This window comes from Erpetoichthys calabaricus, assembly GCF_900747795.2.
Source record: "Erpetoichthys calabaricus chromosome 1 unlocalized genomic scaffold, fErpCal1.3 SUPER_1_unloc_17, whole genome shotgun sequence".
In the NCBI taxonomy this organism is placed as follows: domain Eukaryota; kingdom Metazoa; phylum Chordata; class Cladistia; order Polypteriformes; family Polypteridae; genus Erpetoichthys; species Erpetoichthys calabaricus.
In genome coordinates this window covers 30,391-49,799 of record NW_026261582.1, presented here as the reverse complement: position 1 = coordinate 49,799, position 19,409 = coordinate 30,391, and the positions used below count along the sequence as shown (strand labels likewise).

The 19,409-nt window shown below is 39.6% G+C and overlaps 1 protein-coding gene across 2 annotated transcripts; it reads left to right on the top strand.

Moving 5' to 3' along the window:
• Positions 1 to 4,709: 4,709 nt before the first annotated feature.
• Positions 4,710 to 18,015, top strand: LOC127526351 (zinc finger protein 239-like). 2 transcript variants are annotated; one of them, XM_051921655.1, is made up of 2 exons: positions 4,710 to 5,236; positions 16,698 to 18,015. In XM_051921655.1, exons 1-2 carry the CDS (start codon positions 5,146 to 5,148, stop codon positions 17,786 to 17,788), a joined length of 1,182 nt encoding a protein of 393 aa, XP_051777615.1. In that variant the 5' UTR covers positions 4,710 to 5,145; the 3' UTR covers positions 17,789 to 18,015. The 2 variants fall into 2 exon arrangements, with proteins under 2 accessions (XP_051777615.1, XP_051777614.1); XM_051921654.1 differs by having other exon boundaries at positions 4,710 to 5,458.
• Positions 18,016 to 19,409: the final 1,394 nt, after the last annotated feature.

Sequence of the window (19,409 nt, the reverse complement as noted above, 5' to 3'; positions counted from 1 at the left end):
AAGGCTCTGGTGAAGTTTGCATAAGCCAGTGGGTCACCTGAAAATAAAGGGACCTGTCTGTGTGGTACTTCACCATGAGGCGCAGGAGGTGTTGGAGCAGGTGTTATCTTTTGATCATTTAGCGATTTAGCCAATTCAGTGATTACTTTCTGACATTTTTGATATTCAGCTTGATTCTGAAATAACATATCAATAAGATTGTGTCCGTAGAACAATGGCTGTCTTGAGGCAGTTACTGGCCGTACCTGCTTGTCGGACTCAAGTTCATCTAACCTTTGTAGGATTCTATCAAGTGTTGATTGTTCAACCAACACTGCTGTAGAAGATGTTAATGCTGCAGCGGTTTGCTGTTCTGATAAGTCACATTTCTTTTTGAGAGCATGTTTTAACTGAGGCGAAGTTTGTCGTACCTTTGACTTTGTACGATTCCGTTTTTACAATTGAATCTCTTCGAATTGATTAACTAGCTGTTCATCAGATGAATGGGTTAACAGGTGTAGCAGATAAGGCTTTTGTCCACCTCTTGAACCCTCAGGTACCACTCCAGACACCAGGTATAAGCACAATTCTCCTTTATTGTACTACTATACTGTGCACAAAGCACTCTCCACTCCACACTACTCATATAAACTCTCACCAATACAATTCTCTCTCCTCCTCGCCCAGACACTTAGCCACCCTACCTCCCAGCTCAGCTCAATGTCTGGGCTTTCCCATAGTCCTTTTATACACCCTGACCCGGAGGTGTTCCTGCCCAACAGTCCACAGTTCCTTATTCCTTCCGGGTCAGGGTAGACAGTCCTTTTCTTCAACCCGGGAGCACGTCGTTTCTTTCTGTCACGTGAGCAGGACGTACTCCTGGGTTATAGGGCATATAAGAGCCCACGAGCCCCCCTACAGCGACTCCAGGTGGCCCCCAAGGTATCCAGCAGGGCTGTGTGTAGAAACTTCAAAGTCCATGAGGCCCTGCTGGAACTCGGGGCATGTTCATGCTGTCCGGAGAGCTCCTCCTGGTGGCCTGGGGGTGAGGGCCAGAGTAAGAAGCCGGCAATCCACCACACAGGCTATTTGTATCTTTCAGCCATGCTGCTGTAATGTCAATAAATTCGTTCCATTTCTTAGAGTTTTCTACAAATGATATTTTCTGTTTCTTAGTTGTGCTTTCTTTACTTAGTGCGGATAGTAATCTTTTATTCAAATCCTCAATCTGACTGTGCGTATCACGAAACATTCTAAGCCTTTTTGCTACTTCTACAAGATTTTCTTTAGAATCTTTAAGGCTGTCGATTTCAGTCATAAGCATAGAAAGCTGATCTTTTCTTCTACTTATATGATCTTTAAGATCTCCAATTACATTTGTGACGATGCATGTTCTCTTCAGGCTCCCAACGTCCTTATGGGAGCCCTGAACCCAACACCATCAGTAATGTCACCAAGTTGAGCTGACAAATGGGGACAAATCTCACATGAAGCCAGGGGATATATTCAAAGGTGAAGATGTGCTTTTATTATAACAATCAAAAAGTGCAGTGTCCCATGTTCCATAAATAAATCCATAAAATAAAGGTCCAGTGAGGATAAAAACCAACAATAAATAAATCCATAAAACACAAGGTTAATATATGCAATAATTAAAATGCAGTCTCTCCTTACTCTTCAGCCCTCCTCCCATTGCGCCTTCTACTCCACGTAGAACCAACAACCACGAGCTCCTTCAGTTAACCTTCATCTTAGCCCCCTATCAGGATGTCACTGCCAGACCGCCAAGGTCAACTCTCCTCCCTCGATCCTTAGCGCACCCGCAGTTGCTCCTCAAATCCTTCGGGAAGGCACCTCTCCTGCTCACCTCACTCACTCATACATTCAGTGGGGCGAACCATCCCCCAGAGTGCATCCGCATAACGCTCCTTAGCGGGGCCCCAGCTCATGGCGTTTCCACCTTCCAGGTGGCCGGATCGTCACCACCTGACTGCTGTTTTCCGACCTTTTACTGCATCCGCTTTTCTCTCTCCATCAACCTTTCTCCTTTCTTTTCTTCCACGATTTTTCTGTCCTATTTATCTTCCCCCTCCTCTCGTATACATCCGTCTATATATACACACCCACGGGTGCCTCTGTGGGCGCAGTGCCTTAATTACACACCGCAGGAAGCCAATGAGGCAAACAAGAACGACCGCACCCACACGTGAAGTTGCGACTCGCTCCGATCACCTCATTAACTCCCTGTGGTCGTGCAATCACGCCCACGGAGAACAGCACGGCTATACCGATTTAAAAAAAACAACCTTTTTTTTCGGAAGCCGCGGACCTGCTATACCACAACATTCTCTGGCTTTGAATCCATAATCAAATCACTACTAACTTCACTTGAGCTCTGCTTAGACATTGCCATGACAACAGCTCCAATGACTGACAACTGGTTTTCTTGACAGCAACAAACGTCACAATCGGAACGTTCCAACGAAGCAGATATTTCCTTATAGCGAGGCTTCAATGACTCAGGCAAAAAGCAAAAGCGATCATCCGCAATGTCTTTTATAATATCACAGTCTCTTAAAATCTTCTTAAGTTCAGGTACGGCGACCTTGCTTTCATTTACGATAATGCATAGGTAGAAAATAAGAGCACAGTACCTCGGAATGACTCAGTTCTTTTTCTTTCGTTGATGAGTTTTGGAGCAGAAGCGTCCTCTGTCCTCAGATGGTAGATTCCAGTTCAAGTTCAAGGACTTCAGATGGCAAGTTTTCTGACGAAAATGTAGCTGCATTTTCCCAGGGTTACCAAAGTTCAGCAGCTCTAACTTAAAAAATGGGATTCAACAAAAGCCTGATGCGCAGAAATGATTCCACAGACAAAATATGTTCGTTTTTAAAAGTTTAGTTAAGTTTCAAAGTAAAACAGTTCATACAAAAAAGAAAATTAAAATAGCAAAAAATGGAAAAAATTATAAGAAAAGTTCAGTTCTAAGCTTAATCTTGTTACATCTTAAATCGTTACAATTCACTTATCATTTCTGAACCATTTCATGACGTTTCTGAACCATTTCAAAATGGTCAGAAAACTGTACGCTTATCCCATTTCTAACTTGAAAATGGGTCTTTCAAGTCCCTGTTTACTGGGACCAGTTCTAAACACAACTAGATCTATTATCACACAGTTTCTAAGTTATAGCAAGAAGAGTCTATCTCTTACTAACTTATAGGGGGAAAACACCATACCATTGTCTATGACTATAGAAGAAATTATATTCTATTCAAATTAGCTCTTTTAGGGCGGATGTCGACTTTTGTCGACAGGAGGGGTTGAAGGCGAATGTCGACAAAAGTCGACATCCAGGGATAAAGGGCGACAATCAGCTGTTAATGGCGACAAATCTCACTGTCACGTCACAGGCATTCCCTCTGTGCTTGGAGGAATGCTAGACTCGTTGACTCGGCAAATAAACATTGCGTGTGCGTGAGTTGCGAAATGTAAACAATGGCAAGATGGCACCGACATGTGAAAAGGCAGCGAAGCAAGTGCAGAAAAGAAAACACTTGGCAGACGTTGTTTTGCGCATTACCGCGGAGTCGGACTCTTGATTTTTCAGAATCGGACTTTATTGGCAGTGATCAGGAGATCGAGCAAGAGAGTTAGAAGCAGGCATCAGCTGATCAGACACCAGCTGATGCCGCGCGAGCGGATCTGCTGCCAGTTGAGTGCCTTCGCGCAGCCGATGCATGTACAGCAAGGTTCGCATGGGATAAATACACATACATTGATCCGTTGAGAGCCGATATGGCTACCGGAGTTTACAAGACGGCATGGCTTGTTTTTGGACACGACAGATCACCAGCTACTGTACTTCAGGCTGCTCTCTCCTGATGCTGCTTTTCAGCTACTGTCAGACGAGACAAACAGGTAGGCAGAGATTTTTTTTTGAATCGCGGGCTGCCTTTGCATCGCATTCTCGTTATTCAAAGTGGAAACCCACAACGAAAGACGAGATGAAGCGCGCTGTGGCATTACAAATAGAGATGGGACAGAACTGGTGAGATAACTTCAGGGAGCATTGGTCCAAACGTGTTTTGTCCCCGGGTGGCTTAGGTACGTGCTGCTGCAAAGTTTTATTCACTTCTGTAATAAACAGAAGCAAATCCCATGGGGTGAGCCAGGCTATAATGCCATACATAAAGTTCATAAAGTTTCAGAAGATGAAAAGAGGTGACAATACGGTTTTCATGCAGGCAGAAAACTTGGTGGCAGTGGCATGGCACGATGGCAAATGGGTGACTTGAAACAAAAAAAAAATTAGCCCTAAAAGAGTTAAGCAAACATTAATATGAGTTTAACTCAAAACTGTAACTTTCTAAGATTGGCTCTTACACTTGCAATAGCAAGTGTTGCAAGTCAAACAGAATGGGTTTGTGATTAACTAGACTTTAAAACTATGTTGTTACAAAAACATCTTAAAGAGTTTTTATTTAAATGAAAGTATCCTGAATAATCTCTGAATTCAGTAATTCAACAGTATAATAATGTTTTGAATTTTAATTTTTACTATGGATTTTAAGCAGTGTTTTTCAACTACTGTGTGAGAATGATTAGAAATGTGCACATGCTAAGATAAATCAGACACTTCATGACATATCATTCTTTATAAACTCTGTGCTGAAACTCCCACCAAGATTGTAAACCCTACCTTGTGCTATTGCACTGGGGGTCTCCATCCCTGCCCCACATTACATTTCAAGGCTTGCATTATATTTTGAGATTTATGAATACCAGTACTTCTTTAATGGGAGGGGATGAATTGGATTTCTGTGTTTGCTGTGGTATCAAAGGGTATCCAACATTGTAAAATTGTGTTATATTAATATAACATACAAAAGTTCTAATATCATAACATCCCTAATATCAACAGATGGTGCCGAGTCATAATGGTGTGTCGTAAAGGCATGACACACTCCCTGAGACTGTTTCATATCTGGTCACCTGGTATGAAGATTGATTACTTACTCTGCCCATGTGGTCTCGGTGAATTACTTGACTTAGCTTCTTTCTTAACTGATGAGGACATAGAAAAATGGGACTTAAATGTGTTACATTTGTATTGCACTTCTGAATTAATTAAACCCTGTGTTCTTTACAGAGAAAAAGAAGAAGATGCCAAAAATGTATCCTGCTGGCCAAAAGAGTTTACAGAAAGAATCTCAACGTGAAGAGGATGTCTCTGAAAAGAGGAACAAAAGAAAGGGTAGGACTAACATTCAGAGACCCCGCAAAATTATAAACTGTATCAAAGTGAAAGACTGTAATCCTCAATATATGGGCCCAGATGAAGACTTAAACAGATTGGGCTCCAGTTTGGGCAGACGCTGCTACTTGAAGGACAGTAATGCTCACAAGCCGTCAGAATCCTCAAAGACTAACACAGTGAGGCCTGAGAAGAAATTGTGTCCAAATCAAACTGGAGAAGGTATGTGCTAAAATAAAATAAGGCAGTTATGATTTACCTGAAGGGTGCTTTCTTGCATTTTCACTCTGCTTAGAAACAAAGGCTTTTTTAAAAAATACGGGTTTCATTTTTAAAGTATAAGGAACAGAAACAATTAATCGTTTGGATTGGAATGAGGAGGCCTGGCTGAGTTGTTCTTGCAGTTGTTTCACCTAACACTATCAGTTCACAATTTCCTTGGTTTGGGTTGTATCTCTTTTTAATAATAATCACTAGCTTAATGTCTTTATTATGAAGAAAACCTTTTAATAGATTTTAGACAAATTAAAGAGAAGTCAAAGAGAAGTCAAATCTGTTTGTTTCTAGATTTCTTTAACGAAACCCTTTCAAACTATAATGTATTACCCTTTTTACTTTCTCCACATGTAGTATTGTGGAGTAGACATGTCACCCATTTGACTGTTCAATAAATTTGCACAATTTAGACCCCTCAGAATGAAAGTGTTTCACGTCTGCCTGTGTGCGAGAATCTCTGTGCATCAGTGGAGTGCACACCTGTGAATGGATAAACCAGTCCTGTTCACATTTATCATTATATATTCTGAAATTGCAAAGACTTTGTGAATGTGAAGAAAACTGGTCCACTGAACTTTACTGAGTGACACAAACAAAATTGTTAATTAAAGCAGAATTTCATCTAAAACGTGTGAAACATTCAATGAAATTAGTTTTAAAGGATTTTGATGCTTTTAGCCATTTCATGTTTACTGTCAATTCTGTTGCCCCGTATGAAAAGGGGCTGATCTTTGTGATGTGGTGACTTTTTTATTTTTGAAGTTTTTGAAAATACAAGTTGGTACAGTACTTGAAATCTTTTTGAAATTCTCAGCCATTTTAGAGCATTAGAAAAAAAATGATTCAGTTCAGGTAATTGTATTTTGTAGTCCTGTTCACTGAGTGGTGGCTCTAATAAATTCACAGATATGATCTAATGAAACATTTTACAAATCATTAATCACATAATGAGTTAAAACAGACAGGAAAACAAAGCCATTTCAAACTGACTAACATAAATGAAACAGAACAGAATCTGTCAATGAAAATCAAATATGAAGAACACGGCCAATTATGACAAAGCTAGAAGAGTGAGGATACCATGCCACCATCTTAAATAAGGAGGCGATATAACATCACGTGATGGAGCTAAGCCACGTCAGCAGCCACAAAATGTCCACAAATTATATGATTGACGGAAGGGTAAAACGACTTATCAAAATAACAAAAATACAGTGATTGGGGGGGAGTTGGGGGGTGTTATAGCACAAAACATGCCCTAAACTCGGAATAGGGTGTAGGTGATATCAGAACTCGACAGTTAGTGCAGCCTACATGACTGTATGCCACCCAGTAAAGGCATTTAGTGTTAGGAATTTAACTTTTTTTTTAGAATAGCTAAGGCAAACTGCGCTATTCAAAACAATTGATTTAGACGAACAGTCCATCCACCAAAAACCATGAATGAGTCCATCAAAAAACTACATGGAGTGAAGGAAACGTCAGAATTAAAAGCATGATCTTCTCAAAATAAATACTATTCTGGTGCCGTATCAGTTTAAAAAGGGTCACTATGTAGACTGATGTCTTGGGTCTCTAGCCGTACCTTTTGCCCAACTTTAACGATAGGAGTAGCCTTACATTTGTAATCAGAAAATCATTTGGCTAAGAGCTTTTCAAAAAGTTTTTGAGCCAAATTAAACATTTCACAAAATATGTAATTATTTAAAAATAGATGGAAAAGTAGAGACGAAGGTGACTCAAGGAATGTAGAATGTCAACCATACAGGCACTCAAATGGTGACATTGTAGGAGCAGAGTGAACTGGTACATTCCTAGCAGAGTCAGCAATGGGTAGAAAATCCACCCAGTCATCTTGATTAGGACCAATCAAACAGCACAAGTGTTTCTGTAGGCCTCTGTTAATTCTTTACATTTGCCCATTAGCTTCTGGCTGATAACCAAACATTTAAAGTTTTATAGAACAACCAAATCTCTGACAGAATAGTTTCTAGAAGCGAGAAATAAATGGAAGACCACTGTTTGATACGTCTTGATACAGAAAACCATAGATACTATCAGTCTTTTCTACAGGGTGGTCCAGATCTAATTATGCAGATCCAGATCATCTGGATGGCTTTGATTTATGTGGGGACGATTCCCGTTCAGCGCAAAGACGATTCTTCATGTTGTCAGTTCGCACACTTCTCGATGGTCCGGGATTTTTTGGGTGATTTTCTATGTAATAAACTGAATAAGTTATAGCGTAATGAAAATTGTATAATTAGATCTGGACCACCCTATAGAAAGACACCTGCCAGGTGTTTAGTAGAAGGGAATAAGATGCACACATTTCAAAACTCAATCTGCCTCCACAAAAATTGTCTTAAAACCCTTGGAGGAAGGCATATCAGTAATAAAGTCCATGGTTTACTGCTCCCATGAACGTAATGGTATCGGTGCAGTCCAACATGTAGCTTGTATAATCACAAACATCTTCATGCATACTTTTCCAACAAAAATTTGGCTGAAGTATCTTAAACTCTGTGGTCCTATGACACATTTCCAATATTTGCTTTTAAATGCTAGGAGGAACACACACCAGAGTTATTATAGTTTTGACTTTTTTTGCTAGTTTTTATTTTTATATTACTTCAGGTCTTAATTTTAGTTTTAATTTAGTTTTAGTTAGCCTTCATGCCATATTTTTAGTTTTAGTTTAGTTTTTATTTTACAAAGTCATTTTTATTTTATTTTTATATATATTAGTTTCAGTTTTAGTTTTAGTAATTATAGTATGGTTAAAGCAATTTTGTGGAGGTTAATTTTTGTGCCACAATGAGAGAACTGTAGACTTAATAATTTTGGAAATAACATTTATTTAATGTCAGTAGAAACCTATAGGTATGTCCTGTTAAAAAACAAACAAAAATAAACCCAGATACTGAATTTGAACTGACTGTGGAACACACTGCAGTTTTGCATGCAAAATAGTAATCCTAATTTAAATGGTATAATTGAAACAACAAATGCTTCTTTCTCCTTTGCACAATTTACTAAAGCCCCACCATAACAGTGATACAAAACAGCCTGACTGATTCAATTATACATCTTTCTGTTAATTTTCAAGAAAACTCTGTGCTCTAGAGAAGTGGTCATTCTGTTTCGCAATCCAGATGACAACTGTCCACAAACTGAAAAAATGCGTTCAACAAATGCTTGTGAGGCCGGGGCACACACAAGGTCCAAAGCCACAGGGCTAAGTTTAGGATACACAGCCACCCTGGCTTGCCAGAACTGAAGAGGATTTCCAGTAAAATCCCCCTGCCTAACCTCCTCCTGATATTTCTGCATTTCAAGTGGAGCACTTTCAGATGGCCAAGGCTGGTTTTCAGGGTTTAAGCTATTTATTTTATTAGCCAAGTACTTGTATTTCTGAAGGACTGTAATGTTTGCTGAAACGGCTACTGTTTGTGTAGACTCATCTTGTTGTGCTTCTATGGTGTGATTGTGTTTCGCTGCCTCGGTCAATACAAATAACTCTGCTGTTCTTTTCAAAGATATTCGTTCAGGAGACTGTAGGGTTAGAGAGACAGTTGGATCCATTAGACATGCGGCTGCAGGGACTGGATCAAATTGGTCACTAATGGGATCTAACAGACATGTAAAACGTTGGCGCAAACACTTGAGAAGAGCTTGTGCCAAATTTTTCTCTCCACTAGTTGACTGGAGATGTGCCTCCAGGGTTAGCAGGGAAGGTATCACCTCTGACAGAGACTGGCTATCTGTTTGAAGCTGATCTGTGTGCATGCCAAATGGCTGCAATACTTTAAGTTGGTTTTCCAACTTGGCCCAATCACTGGTCAACAGTGTATCTATCCCGAGTTCATCAAGAACCTCATTAAGTGTAGCTTTAGTTTCCAGAAGTCGCTTCAGCATGTCTAGTGTACTGTTCCACCGTGTGGGGCCGTCACGAATCAGTGTTCAGCCACACCTTTAGAAACAAACAGAGAATAATGTCATTGTAATGAAAAGGTAAGAAGTTTAAACAAAATAATCACTTATTCCTAGTGCATCATAGAATAAGTAAATGATAATTTTGGTCAAAGCCACTATAATAATAATAATAATAAGTCACTATTGGTGTGAATTTCCCCTTGGGATTAATAAAGTATCTATCTATTTATCTATCACCACTGTGGTTGCAGGATTTTGTTTTGTTCAGTTTCACAGTCAAAGAGTCATCTTACCTCTGTAACTGATCTCATTTAATAAGCTGGCCTCATTTTCTCTTCTGATATTCAGAAAAGCTTTAAAGTGTGATTTTTTTTTTTTTTAAATAAAATATTTAGAAATATTGGCTTTTTCTATAGTACAAATGGTCAATTCTTTGTGATTTTCCAATTAATTTGTTCTTTTTCTGTCTAGTTTAATCCCTTAATTGTACCATGATAATAAGCAGACACTGGGGCAAACAATGTTGAATGCTAAAAGCTGTCTGCCTGCCACAGCTTTTCCAACAATAGTAAATAATGGAATACATAACCAGAAAAACTGGAAATGAAAAATTATGACAATGATAAAATTCTTAAAAACCAAGATAAAAAGAAATTAAATTGTTATTGTGTACCATACTATGTACCAATGCCTGATGCAGTCTAATAACATTTTTCCAAATTCAGTTTTATAATTTGTATATGGACACCAAATCTGGACAATAACTGCTCAATTAGGCTAGAAGTTCAATTAAAAACAAAACATGGCTGTAATGAAAACCTGCAGTCACATGGCGTTCCCAGGATTGAGTTTGAGAGCAATTTGTCTATGGGATTACTTACTAAATATAAATATATATATATATATATATATATATATATATATATATATATATATATATATATATATATATATATATATATATATATTGTAACTCAGATTTTTAGATAGACAAGCCTGTTGTCAAGTCAGTTAGTATTATAAAACAGGCTAAAGTCACACCTTTTAATCATTTGCTCATTTGCTACCAAAGATTTCCTGACAGAATGAATAAGGCTCCTGGCTTTGTTAACAGCAGAACTGGCTCCTGATTGTTTCATGGCATCTTTCAATGCAAACTGAAGTGTGTGTGCCATACAAGGCATGCGTCGAAACCTGGATATGTCTCCGTCTTCAAAGAAGTCTGTTGATTCTGTTAAGTAATCAAATAAATTACAGTTCAGCTTAATGTGTTTTAGGAAATGTTTTTTCCTGGTTCAATTTTGTCTTTTCTCCAATGTAGATTTTATGTATATTATTTATTACATGTTATTTAATTTTATATATTTGTTTTTTTTCAGTCTTGTAAAAAACTTAAAGCTGCATTGAATCATTTGAAATAAATAATAGTTTTTATTATTTATTTTACACACAGCCTCCAGAATCATCTATTAAGTTTAATCTATAAATATAACACTACAAAAGAAATAATTTTTAAATATGATAATTTATAACTATTTTACCAAGACTAATTAAAATGTAATGTGATGTATAAATGTGCTAATGTGTTATATTATTACAAAATATAACAGACTAGAGAGACAATAGATACATATTGGATGGTTTGCTGATCATTTATCATACATGCCACAATCTTGCTGCCTGAAACAAAAAGTATCAAGCAGAATATACTGAGCTACTTAGCCAATATTTTTTAACTTACCTTGATCAGAGACGCTCATCTGTTCTTCCTCTATATCCGAGTCCGACTCAGATTCAGTTGAATCCAGCTCGATGAACTGCTGTGCAGAATATTCTCCTTGCCTCTGCGCTTTCCGTAGTATATCTATAGCTTTTACTATGTTTGCTCCATTGTCTGTCACTATAATCATAACCTTGTCTTCTGTTATGTCCCACTCATCCAGAGTACTTTCGATAGCGTTTGCCAAAGCTTGTCCCGTATGCGGATGACATATGCGTCGTAAACTTAACAAAGCATGCTGTGCTTCGTTTGTTGGTGAATGATAATAGCATGCAGAAATTCCCAAAAACGAAGCCGTCAGACCCTTTTTACTCCATCCGTCTATACAAAGGGTTAGTTTCCGAGCTTGTTGGACCATTTCTTTGATACGCTGTGTTGCTGTATTCATTTTATGTACGATGAGCGCATTTATTCGTGCAGCATGTGGCATGCTAAATTTGGGATCAAGAGAGGAAACAAATTTTCTGAATGAAGGCAAGTCACACAGCCTAGTAGACATGCCAGTTTCAATAAACAAGTTTACTTGGGCGTCTTCGCGTTTTTGGTGTTCAGCTGAGTTTGTTCCCCAATTTGCTGTCCTCTGCAAACACGATGTTAATGTCTGCTGTCTTGTATGATGTGTACTAGAGGTTGCATGTATACTCAAATTGCACTCGCTTTTCAGCCTTTCTTTTTCTTTACCCAGAAATATCTCGTAGGCTAATTTGTGATAGCTATTTAGGTGCGCTTTAAGGTTTGTTGGGTTTTTACCTTTAATCTGTATAGCACACAACGCACCCTGCTCCAACACTATGCACTTACTGTTATTGCTTTCAGCATTATATTCGAAAAACTCCCATACGGCGCTGTGTCGTTTTCTTCCGGACATGTTGATCGCTGATACCCTCTGGTCAGATAAAGTTTATATACTGAATTTCACCACCTACAGGGCAGGACCAGAAGTTTATGAAAATGCAAAAATAGATTCTGCCGCGTTCTTTCAGACATGATCACGAAAACTGATTTTTTTTTTTTAGAAAGTATTATTTTATTTCACTTAGTCGTTTAAGCTACTGTAATCGTTCCGTATCGTTTTAGTTTTTCATCTCAGTTTTGTTATTTATTTTATTTCAGTTTACGAAAATGTTTTTTCATTAATAGTTTCAGTCTTCGTTTTCGTTTTAGTTTACGATTATTACCTTGACACACACACACACACACACACACACACACACACACACAGCCTGAAAGAAGGTATTTTGGGCAGACTCAACCTCTGTCATTACATTATCAATTAATGGCAAGAATATACAGGTAAAATTTCGTTACAAAGAACTCCTAGGGACCTAAAACATACTTCGATGTAACAAAAATATTGTTATAATGAGATTCTGTATTTGTTACTATACTGCTTTCTTAACTTGCGTCCAGGCATTTGCAATCATTTCCATAGCTTCTTTTGCGTTAATTTTAATCAAATCCTACCTACAAGTTATGCTGGCGATAATTTTTCTCAGCATTTCCTTGCGATAAAACACTTTCAGGGTGCAAATGATGGCCAAATCCAATGGCTGAAGCACTGCTGTGTAGTTGGGTGGGAGGGATTCAACACAAACATTATCTAAATGTGGAAGCATGTTGTGGGCAACACTGTTATCAATCAGGAGCCAAATCATCCTTTTCTTCATATTGTGAAGTTTCTGAACTCTTGAGACCCTCCCCACCCAACAGGAACAACACATTGAGGTGCTTCCCGAAGTGCGATTGCAGCGTCTGTGGAAGATTGTTTGTCCGTTGCCGGGGCAGGGTAACAACAGGCTCATAGCGCTGCAGTGAAGCGACACAGAAGCAAATCCTAAAAGATCAGGGTCGCACTGTAAGTCCCTGTCTTGCACCCCAAAACACGAGGCTGAGTCTCAGTACTTTAGCAAAACCAGCTTTATTCAGCTTGAAACAGGAACGGCACACTTATTTATTGTAGCGTGATCTGCCACTCTCCTATACTCAGACACAGCAGTCAGAGACAGGGCCAGATCAGTGATTAAGTAATCCTGTTACCTGCATTTACAATGTTCCTCGCATATCACCCATCGATATCTTTTCTGTTTGCTTTCCTGAGAGACGCAGCAAAGCTTTGAGCCGACTGTTGCCCCGGCAACAGATAAACAGTCTTCCATAGACACGGAGTTTGGACTTCGGGACGCTCTTCGGCGTGCTGTCTAGTTGAAGGAGAGCCCAAGAGAGTTTACAAACCTCACATTTTCTTGAATGAGTGTCGCATTAATAGGAATGTTTCTTGAACAAGCATCACTGTACCACATAAAAACGGCTTTTTTGGCGTCTTCAAATGCAGCAGTTCACATACATTGGCAACCCAAGATTTTTCTTTTTTTGCTCTGTCTTTTAGGAAAGTGGACAGAGTTGATGGCGAAATTCCAAATTCACTGGAAACGTAGTTCACTGGCCTAATCTGCAAAAGCCAATAATGAAGTTAGCTAATGTCGATGTGCTGGAAAAACAGCGATACAGTGAAATCTCCTTCTTCACAGTGTAAAACTGCACCCAGTTGGGTGTGTCTTGTTCTGAAGACCTCCAACCTTTCTTGAGCCCATAAAATTGCACTGTATATGCCTGCCTCCAATCATCAATCAGTACAAATGAGTCATTAAATGTGAGAGGTCTTCCAATATCGTAATGCATAAGAAAATATTCTGAATAGTTCTTCAAATGCTTCTTTTTTGCTAAACATCAAAGGGACAACCCTACCTCATTTTTGTTATAGGAAAGGGGCAAGTATATAGCGTTTTAAAGAAGTAAACATACCCCACTTCAAACTCTGTTCTATTGATAACCTGCAGCAAAATGGCCTTTTTTTTGTTTAGCAAGATGAAATACCAAATTTATGACAAAGGACTGTGTTAAGATAGCAGAAATGTGATTTTAAAAAAGGTTAGGTTATGGATGAAAAACAAGAAGGCAGAAATTTACCATCAATAATTTTATGTTAGAGAGGCTTGAATCTCTGACATTAACTGGGGAACCTGTCTAGTTTGTATAGCAACATAAAGAACAACTTGTTGACTCTTGAATTTAAATGTGCAAGAGGTGCCATCCTTCTTTGTAATGACAAGTGGATGGGATAGTTGATTTCAAATGGAAGAAATTCTCTGCCTTCCTACAACTACATACTCCATAGCTTGGTGTGTCTGTGACGTGGGAAATTATTTAGTGTAGCAGAGTTAAAATATGGAACATTTAGTAACTGTGCTAGATTGTGGTATTCAGAGTAGGACTGGACGTGAAGCAAATATTTTGAAGTCCTAGCATTTGATGTCTGATATATAATGGCAGGTCCTTCTGCAATAAATCTGAAAATCAAAAAAAACATTGGGCAGAGTTCTTGTATTAGCAGTGCTCATTACATGAGGCTTAATCAGTCTCTCTTTTCAAGAAAAACTCTAGAATTTTGACTGGGCAAAGTAAAAGGAGTAAAGGGTACTTTAATATTTCTGGCCTCCCAGTGTGTGTATAAATCTATTTCTACTTCTTGTTCCTGACCTCGAGCTGGATAAATATCAGACTTATTTCTACGCGATTTATAGAAAAGAAAAATACATGCCTGAGCCTTTCTTTATTAATCAAATAACTGTAAAACTCAGTTATAACTTCACTAAAGATCTAATGTCTCTGATGAACCATGGGATTTTGTGCTCCGCTGCTGCTTCTTCTTTCAGCTGCTCCCATTAGGGGTTGCCACAGCGGATCATCTTCTTCCATATCTTTCTGTCCTCTGTATCTTGTTCTGTTACACCCATCACCTTCATGTCCTCTCTCACCACATCCATAAACCTTCTCTTAGGCCTTCCTCTTTTTCTCTTGCCTGGCAGCTCTATCCTTACCATCCTTCTCCCAATATACCCAGCATCTCACCTCTGCACAGGTCCAAACCAACGCAATCTTTCCTCTCTGACTTTGTCTCCCAACCATCCAACTTGAGCTGACCCTCTAATGCCCTCATTTCTAATCCTGTCCATCCTCGTCACCCCCAATGCAAACCTTAGCATCTTTATCTCTGCTACCTCCAGCTGTGTCTCCTGCTTTCTGAGGTCTGTGGTAGGAGTGACGGATGCATTCAACATGGAGGTGGGATTACATCAGTGATCAGCTCTGAGCCCTTTCTTATTTGCAGTGGTGATGGACAGGTTGACAGATGAGATTAGACAGGAGTTCCTGTGGACTATGACGTTTGCTGATGACATTGTGATCTGTAGAGATAGTAGGGAGCAGGTTGAGGAGACCCTGGAGAGGTGGAGATATGCTCTAGAGAGGAAAGGAATGAAGGTCAGTAGGAACAAGACAGAATACATGTGTGTGAATGAGAGGGATGGCAGTGGAATTGTCAGGATAAGGGGAGCAGAGTTGATGAAGGTGAATGAGTTTAATTACTTTGGATCAACACTACAGAGTAACAGGGATTGTGGAAGAGAGGTGAAGAAGAGAGTGCTGGCAGGGTGGAATGGGTGGAGAAGAGTGTCAGGAGTAATTTGTGACAGATGGGTATCGGCAAGAGTGAAAGGGAAGGTCTACAGGACGGTAGTGAGACCAGCTATGTTATATGGGTTGGAGATGATGGCACTGACCAGAAAGCAGGAGACAGAGCTGGTGGTGGCAGAGTTAAAGATGCTAAGATTTACATTGGGTGTGACGAGGATGGACAGGATTAAAAATGAGGACATTAGAGGGTCATCTCAAGTTGGACGGTTGGAGAAAAAGTCAGAGAGGCGAGATTGCGTTGTGCAGAGGAGAGATGCTGGGTATATTGAGAGAAGGATGCTAAGGATAGAGCTGATAGGCAAGAGGGAAAGAGGAAAGCCTAAGCAAAGGTTTATGGATGTGGTGAGAGCGGACATGCAGGTGATGGGTGTAACAGAACAAGATGCACAGGACAGAAAGATATGGATGAAGATGATCCTCTGTGGCAATCCCTAATGGGAGCAGCCGAAAGAAGAAGTATGTAAATATACTATATGGCTTACTGTCTAATTATTTTGATCGCCCAGGGCGGGAGTTCACACTTATTCCAATAAATTAGCTCCTCAAATAGCACAGTTATCACTGTGCATGTAGATGTACTGGCTTTATCATCCTTGACATTTCTATATGGGGTCTTCTCTAAAAGATCTGCAGGTCATGTTGGCCACCCTTGCTGCCCCAGTTGCTCTTTCTTTTTCAAGCCATCACCAAGCCATTAATGATAGTTGCTCATGGCTTGTTCCTGGTCCATGGTAACTGCATCCTAATATGGCTTCATGTGTTTGTTAATTCAGTCTGCAAATGTTGGGATTGTTGAAGTGTTAACTCCATTAGCATGCTTTTCTAAAGTGGGTTGCAAAAGGCATATACTGTTAAACACTGAATAATCTATTGTAGTGCTATTTTATTTTAAATATTAGTCATTTAAAACTTTAACTCTTATTTTTATTTTTGTAGATTTTCAAGAGAATGACAACTTGTCCTCTCTTCAGGGTCGTCCACAAATTAAACAACCTGATAAGAACAGGAAGAAACTGGCATCTGCAACAAAGGACTTGGTAACGGCCTCTCAGCACCCTAGATTTCAGCCCATTGTGAAGCTAACAAGGATTGATGCCATCAAATCTCAAGGAGTGTACAATCTAAATCCAATCCGCCAACAGTGTGTGAGAACATTTAAATACAAATTGAATTCTAAGGATAATGGAGGGATTCATGGGAGTAAGAAGCCATATCACTGTCCTGAAGGTGGGAAACAATTCTCAGATAGTCACATGCCTAAGAAACGCAGAGAAGATAATACAGGGAAGGAGCCATACCACCGTTCTGAATGTGTTAAGAACTTTTCAAAATGCAGCCATACCACAACTCCCATTGTAGAGAAACCATATTTGTCTAAACGTGGCAAACGATTCTCACAAGTGAACCACCTTGAGACACACATGATTGGTCATGGAGGACAGGGTTTATTTCGTTGTTTACCACATGCTGGACATTCCTTTGACAAGAGCAGTCTTTTCAAACACAAAAGAATTAACACTGGAGAGAAACCATATCGTTGTTCTGAATGTGGCAAACGGTTCTCAAAAACAGGCCATCTTCAGACACACATGAGAGTGCACACAGGAGAACAGCCATTTTCCTGTTCAGAATGTGGCAAACGGTTCTCACAAACAGGCCATCTTCAGACACACATGAGAGTGCATACAGGAGAACAGCCATTTTCCTGTTCTGAATGTGGCAAATGGTTCTCACAAATAGGCCATCTTCAGACACACATGAGATTGCACACAGGAGAACAGCCATTTTCCTGTTCTGAATGTGGCAAACAATTTTCAGATAGCAGTAATTATCACAGGCATTTAAGAGTTCACACTGGTGAGAAGCCCTATTGCTGTCCTGAATGTGGCAAAAGATTTTCCGACACAGGCAGTCTAATGCGTCATGCAGAAGTCCACAGTAAAGACCGTCCTTATGCCTGTTCTGAATGTGGCAAGAAATTCTCACGAAGATGCAGTCTTCGTAGACATATAAGAACACACATTTGATAGAGGCCATACTCGTTTCCTGATTGTGACAAGCTATTCACCGATAACAGCAGCCTTCATAGACACAAAAGAATTCATTCTGGATTACGGCCATATTGTTGCTCTGAAGGTGGCAGGCGATTCATAAAACCCTGCAGCCTTCAGCGACACGTAAGAACTCACAGAGGAGAAAAGCCATACCGTGGCTCTAAGTGTGGAAAAACATTCATACAGAAAACTCATCTTCAGGGACACATGAAATTTCATGCTAAAAAGGGCAAAGTCCAAAAAGACTGTAAATAACAAAAAGAAAAATCTGAAATAATTCAGTCAGGTGTGGAAAGAAAATTGGAATTGCTCTGCTAGTTGGTTACACAGAATGCATTTGACAAAATGTGGCAGACTCATTTAGGCAACCCTGCTTATTAATTTACTGTAAGTGGCTTTTGCACTGACTATTGCACATTGTACACAGGTCTACTTTACAAGTTCTAATGTTACTTATCTTGTTATACTCCTATACTTTTTTATATTTTATTGTATTGCGAGGTTGAGAGAGAAACAGTATTCCGATTCTCCTGTATGTTCTGCACATATAGTGAATTGACAATAAAAGGCTATTTGATTTGATTTCAGTATTTCTATTATTTTTTCTCCAGAGTCCGTATTGGTGTTCACACGACTCTCTGGTGTGGCTGCTGCTCTTTCTATCTGAAGAGTTAGTCCAGCTGGGGTTCGATCAGCTCAGTAGTCTCACAACGGGAGTGTATGAATATACCGAGGCATGTTTAGCATACAGCTGATGACGTGTTCATCTAATATAAATAAGGCCATATATGGACATCCTGTATTACGTTACACAGAGAGATACCTGATACTTCAAGTCCGGAGTGACCTTGAGGGGCTGCATACTTGAATGAACTCATCCTGCTTACATCAATCCATCCATCCTCTTCCACTTATCCGAGATCGGGTCGCGGGGGCAACAGCTGCTGAGATGCCCAGACTTCCCTCTGCCTGGCAACTTCTTCTAGCTCTTCCTGGAGAATTCTGAGGCTTTCCCAGGCCAGCCGGGAGACATAGTCCCTCCAGCGTGTCCTGGGTCTTCCCCGGGGCCTCCTCCCGGTTGGACGTGCCCGGAACACCTCACCAGGGAGGCATCCTGATCAGATGCCCGAGCCACCTCATCTGACTCCTCTCAATGCGGAGGAGTAGCGGCTCTACTCTGAGCCCCTCCTGGATGACTGAGCTTCTCACCCTATCTTTAACTCTTTTAGGGCTAATTTTTTTTTTGTTTCTTTTCTCCCAGGGCTGAATATTTTTCCAAAAACTAACATTTTTTAAAAAAGAACACAAAGCAATTGTTTAACATATCAAATCAACAAAAAATATTGACTTTTGACAAATGTTACTGTCTTGCATGTTGTATGAGCCTGCATACTCTATGATTTCACATACATATCACATACATTTTACACAGCAAAGTCTGATCTCGCTCAAAGCAGCCAATTTCAGTCATTGCCACATTGCACTCCTTACAATACGTGTTGCTTTGGTGCCTATTTTTCAATTGTCTGTTGCTGCACTTTCTCACATATATTGTTAGTGTGTACTGTAGAGAGACAAGTCACCCGTTTGCCAT

Bases quoted from the DNA above. Each gene is read 5' to 3' on its own strand.
- LOC127526351 (XM_051921654.1), top strand. From the start codon at position 5,146: ATGCCAAAAATGTATCCTGCTGGCCAAAAGAGTTTACAGAAAGAATCT. The intron at 5,459-16,697 runs GTATGTGCTAAA...TTATTTTTGTAG, and splicing joins TCCAAATCAAACTGGAGAAG to ATTTTCAAGAGAATGACAAC.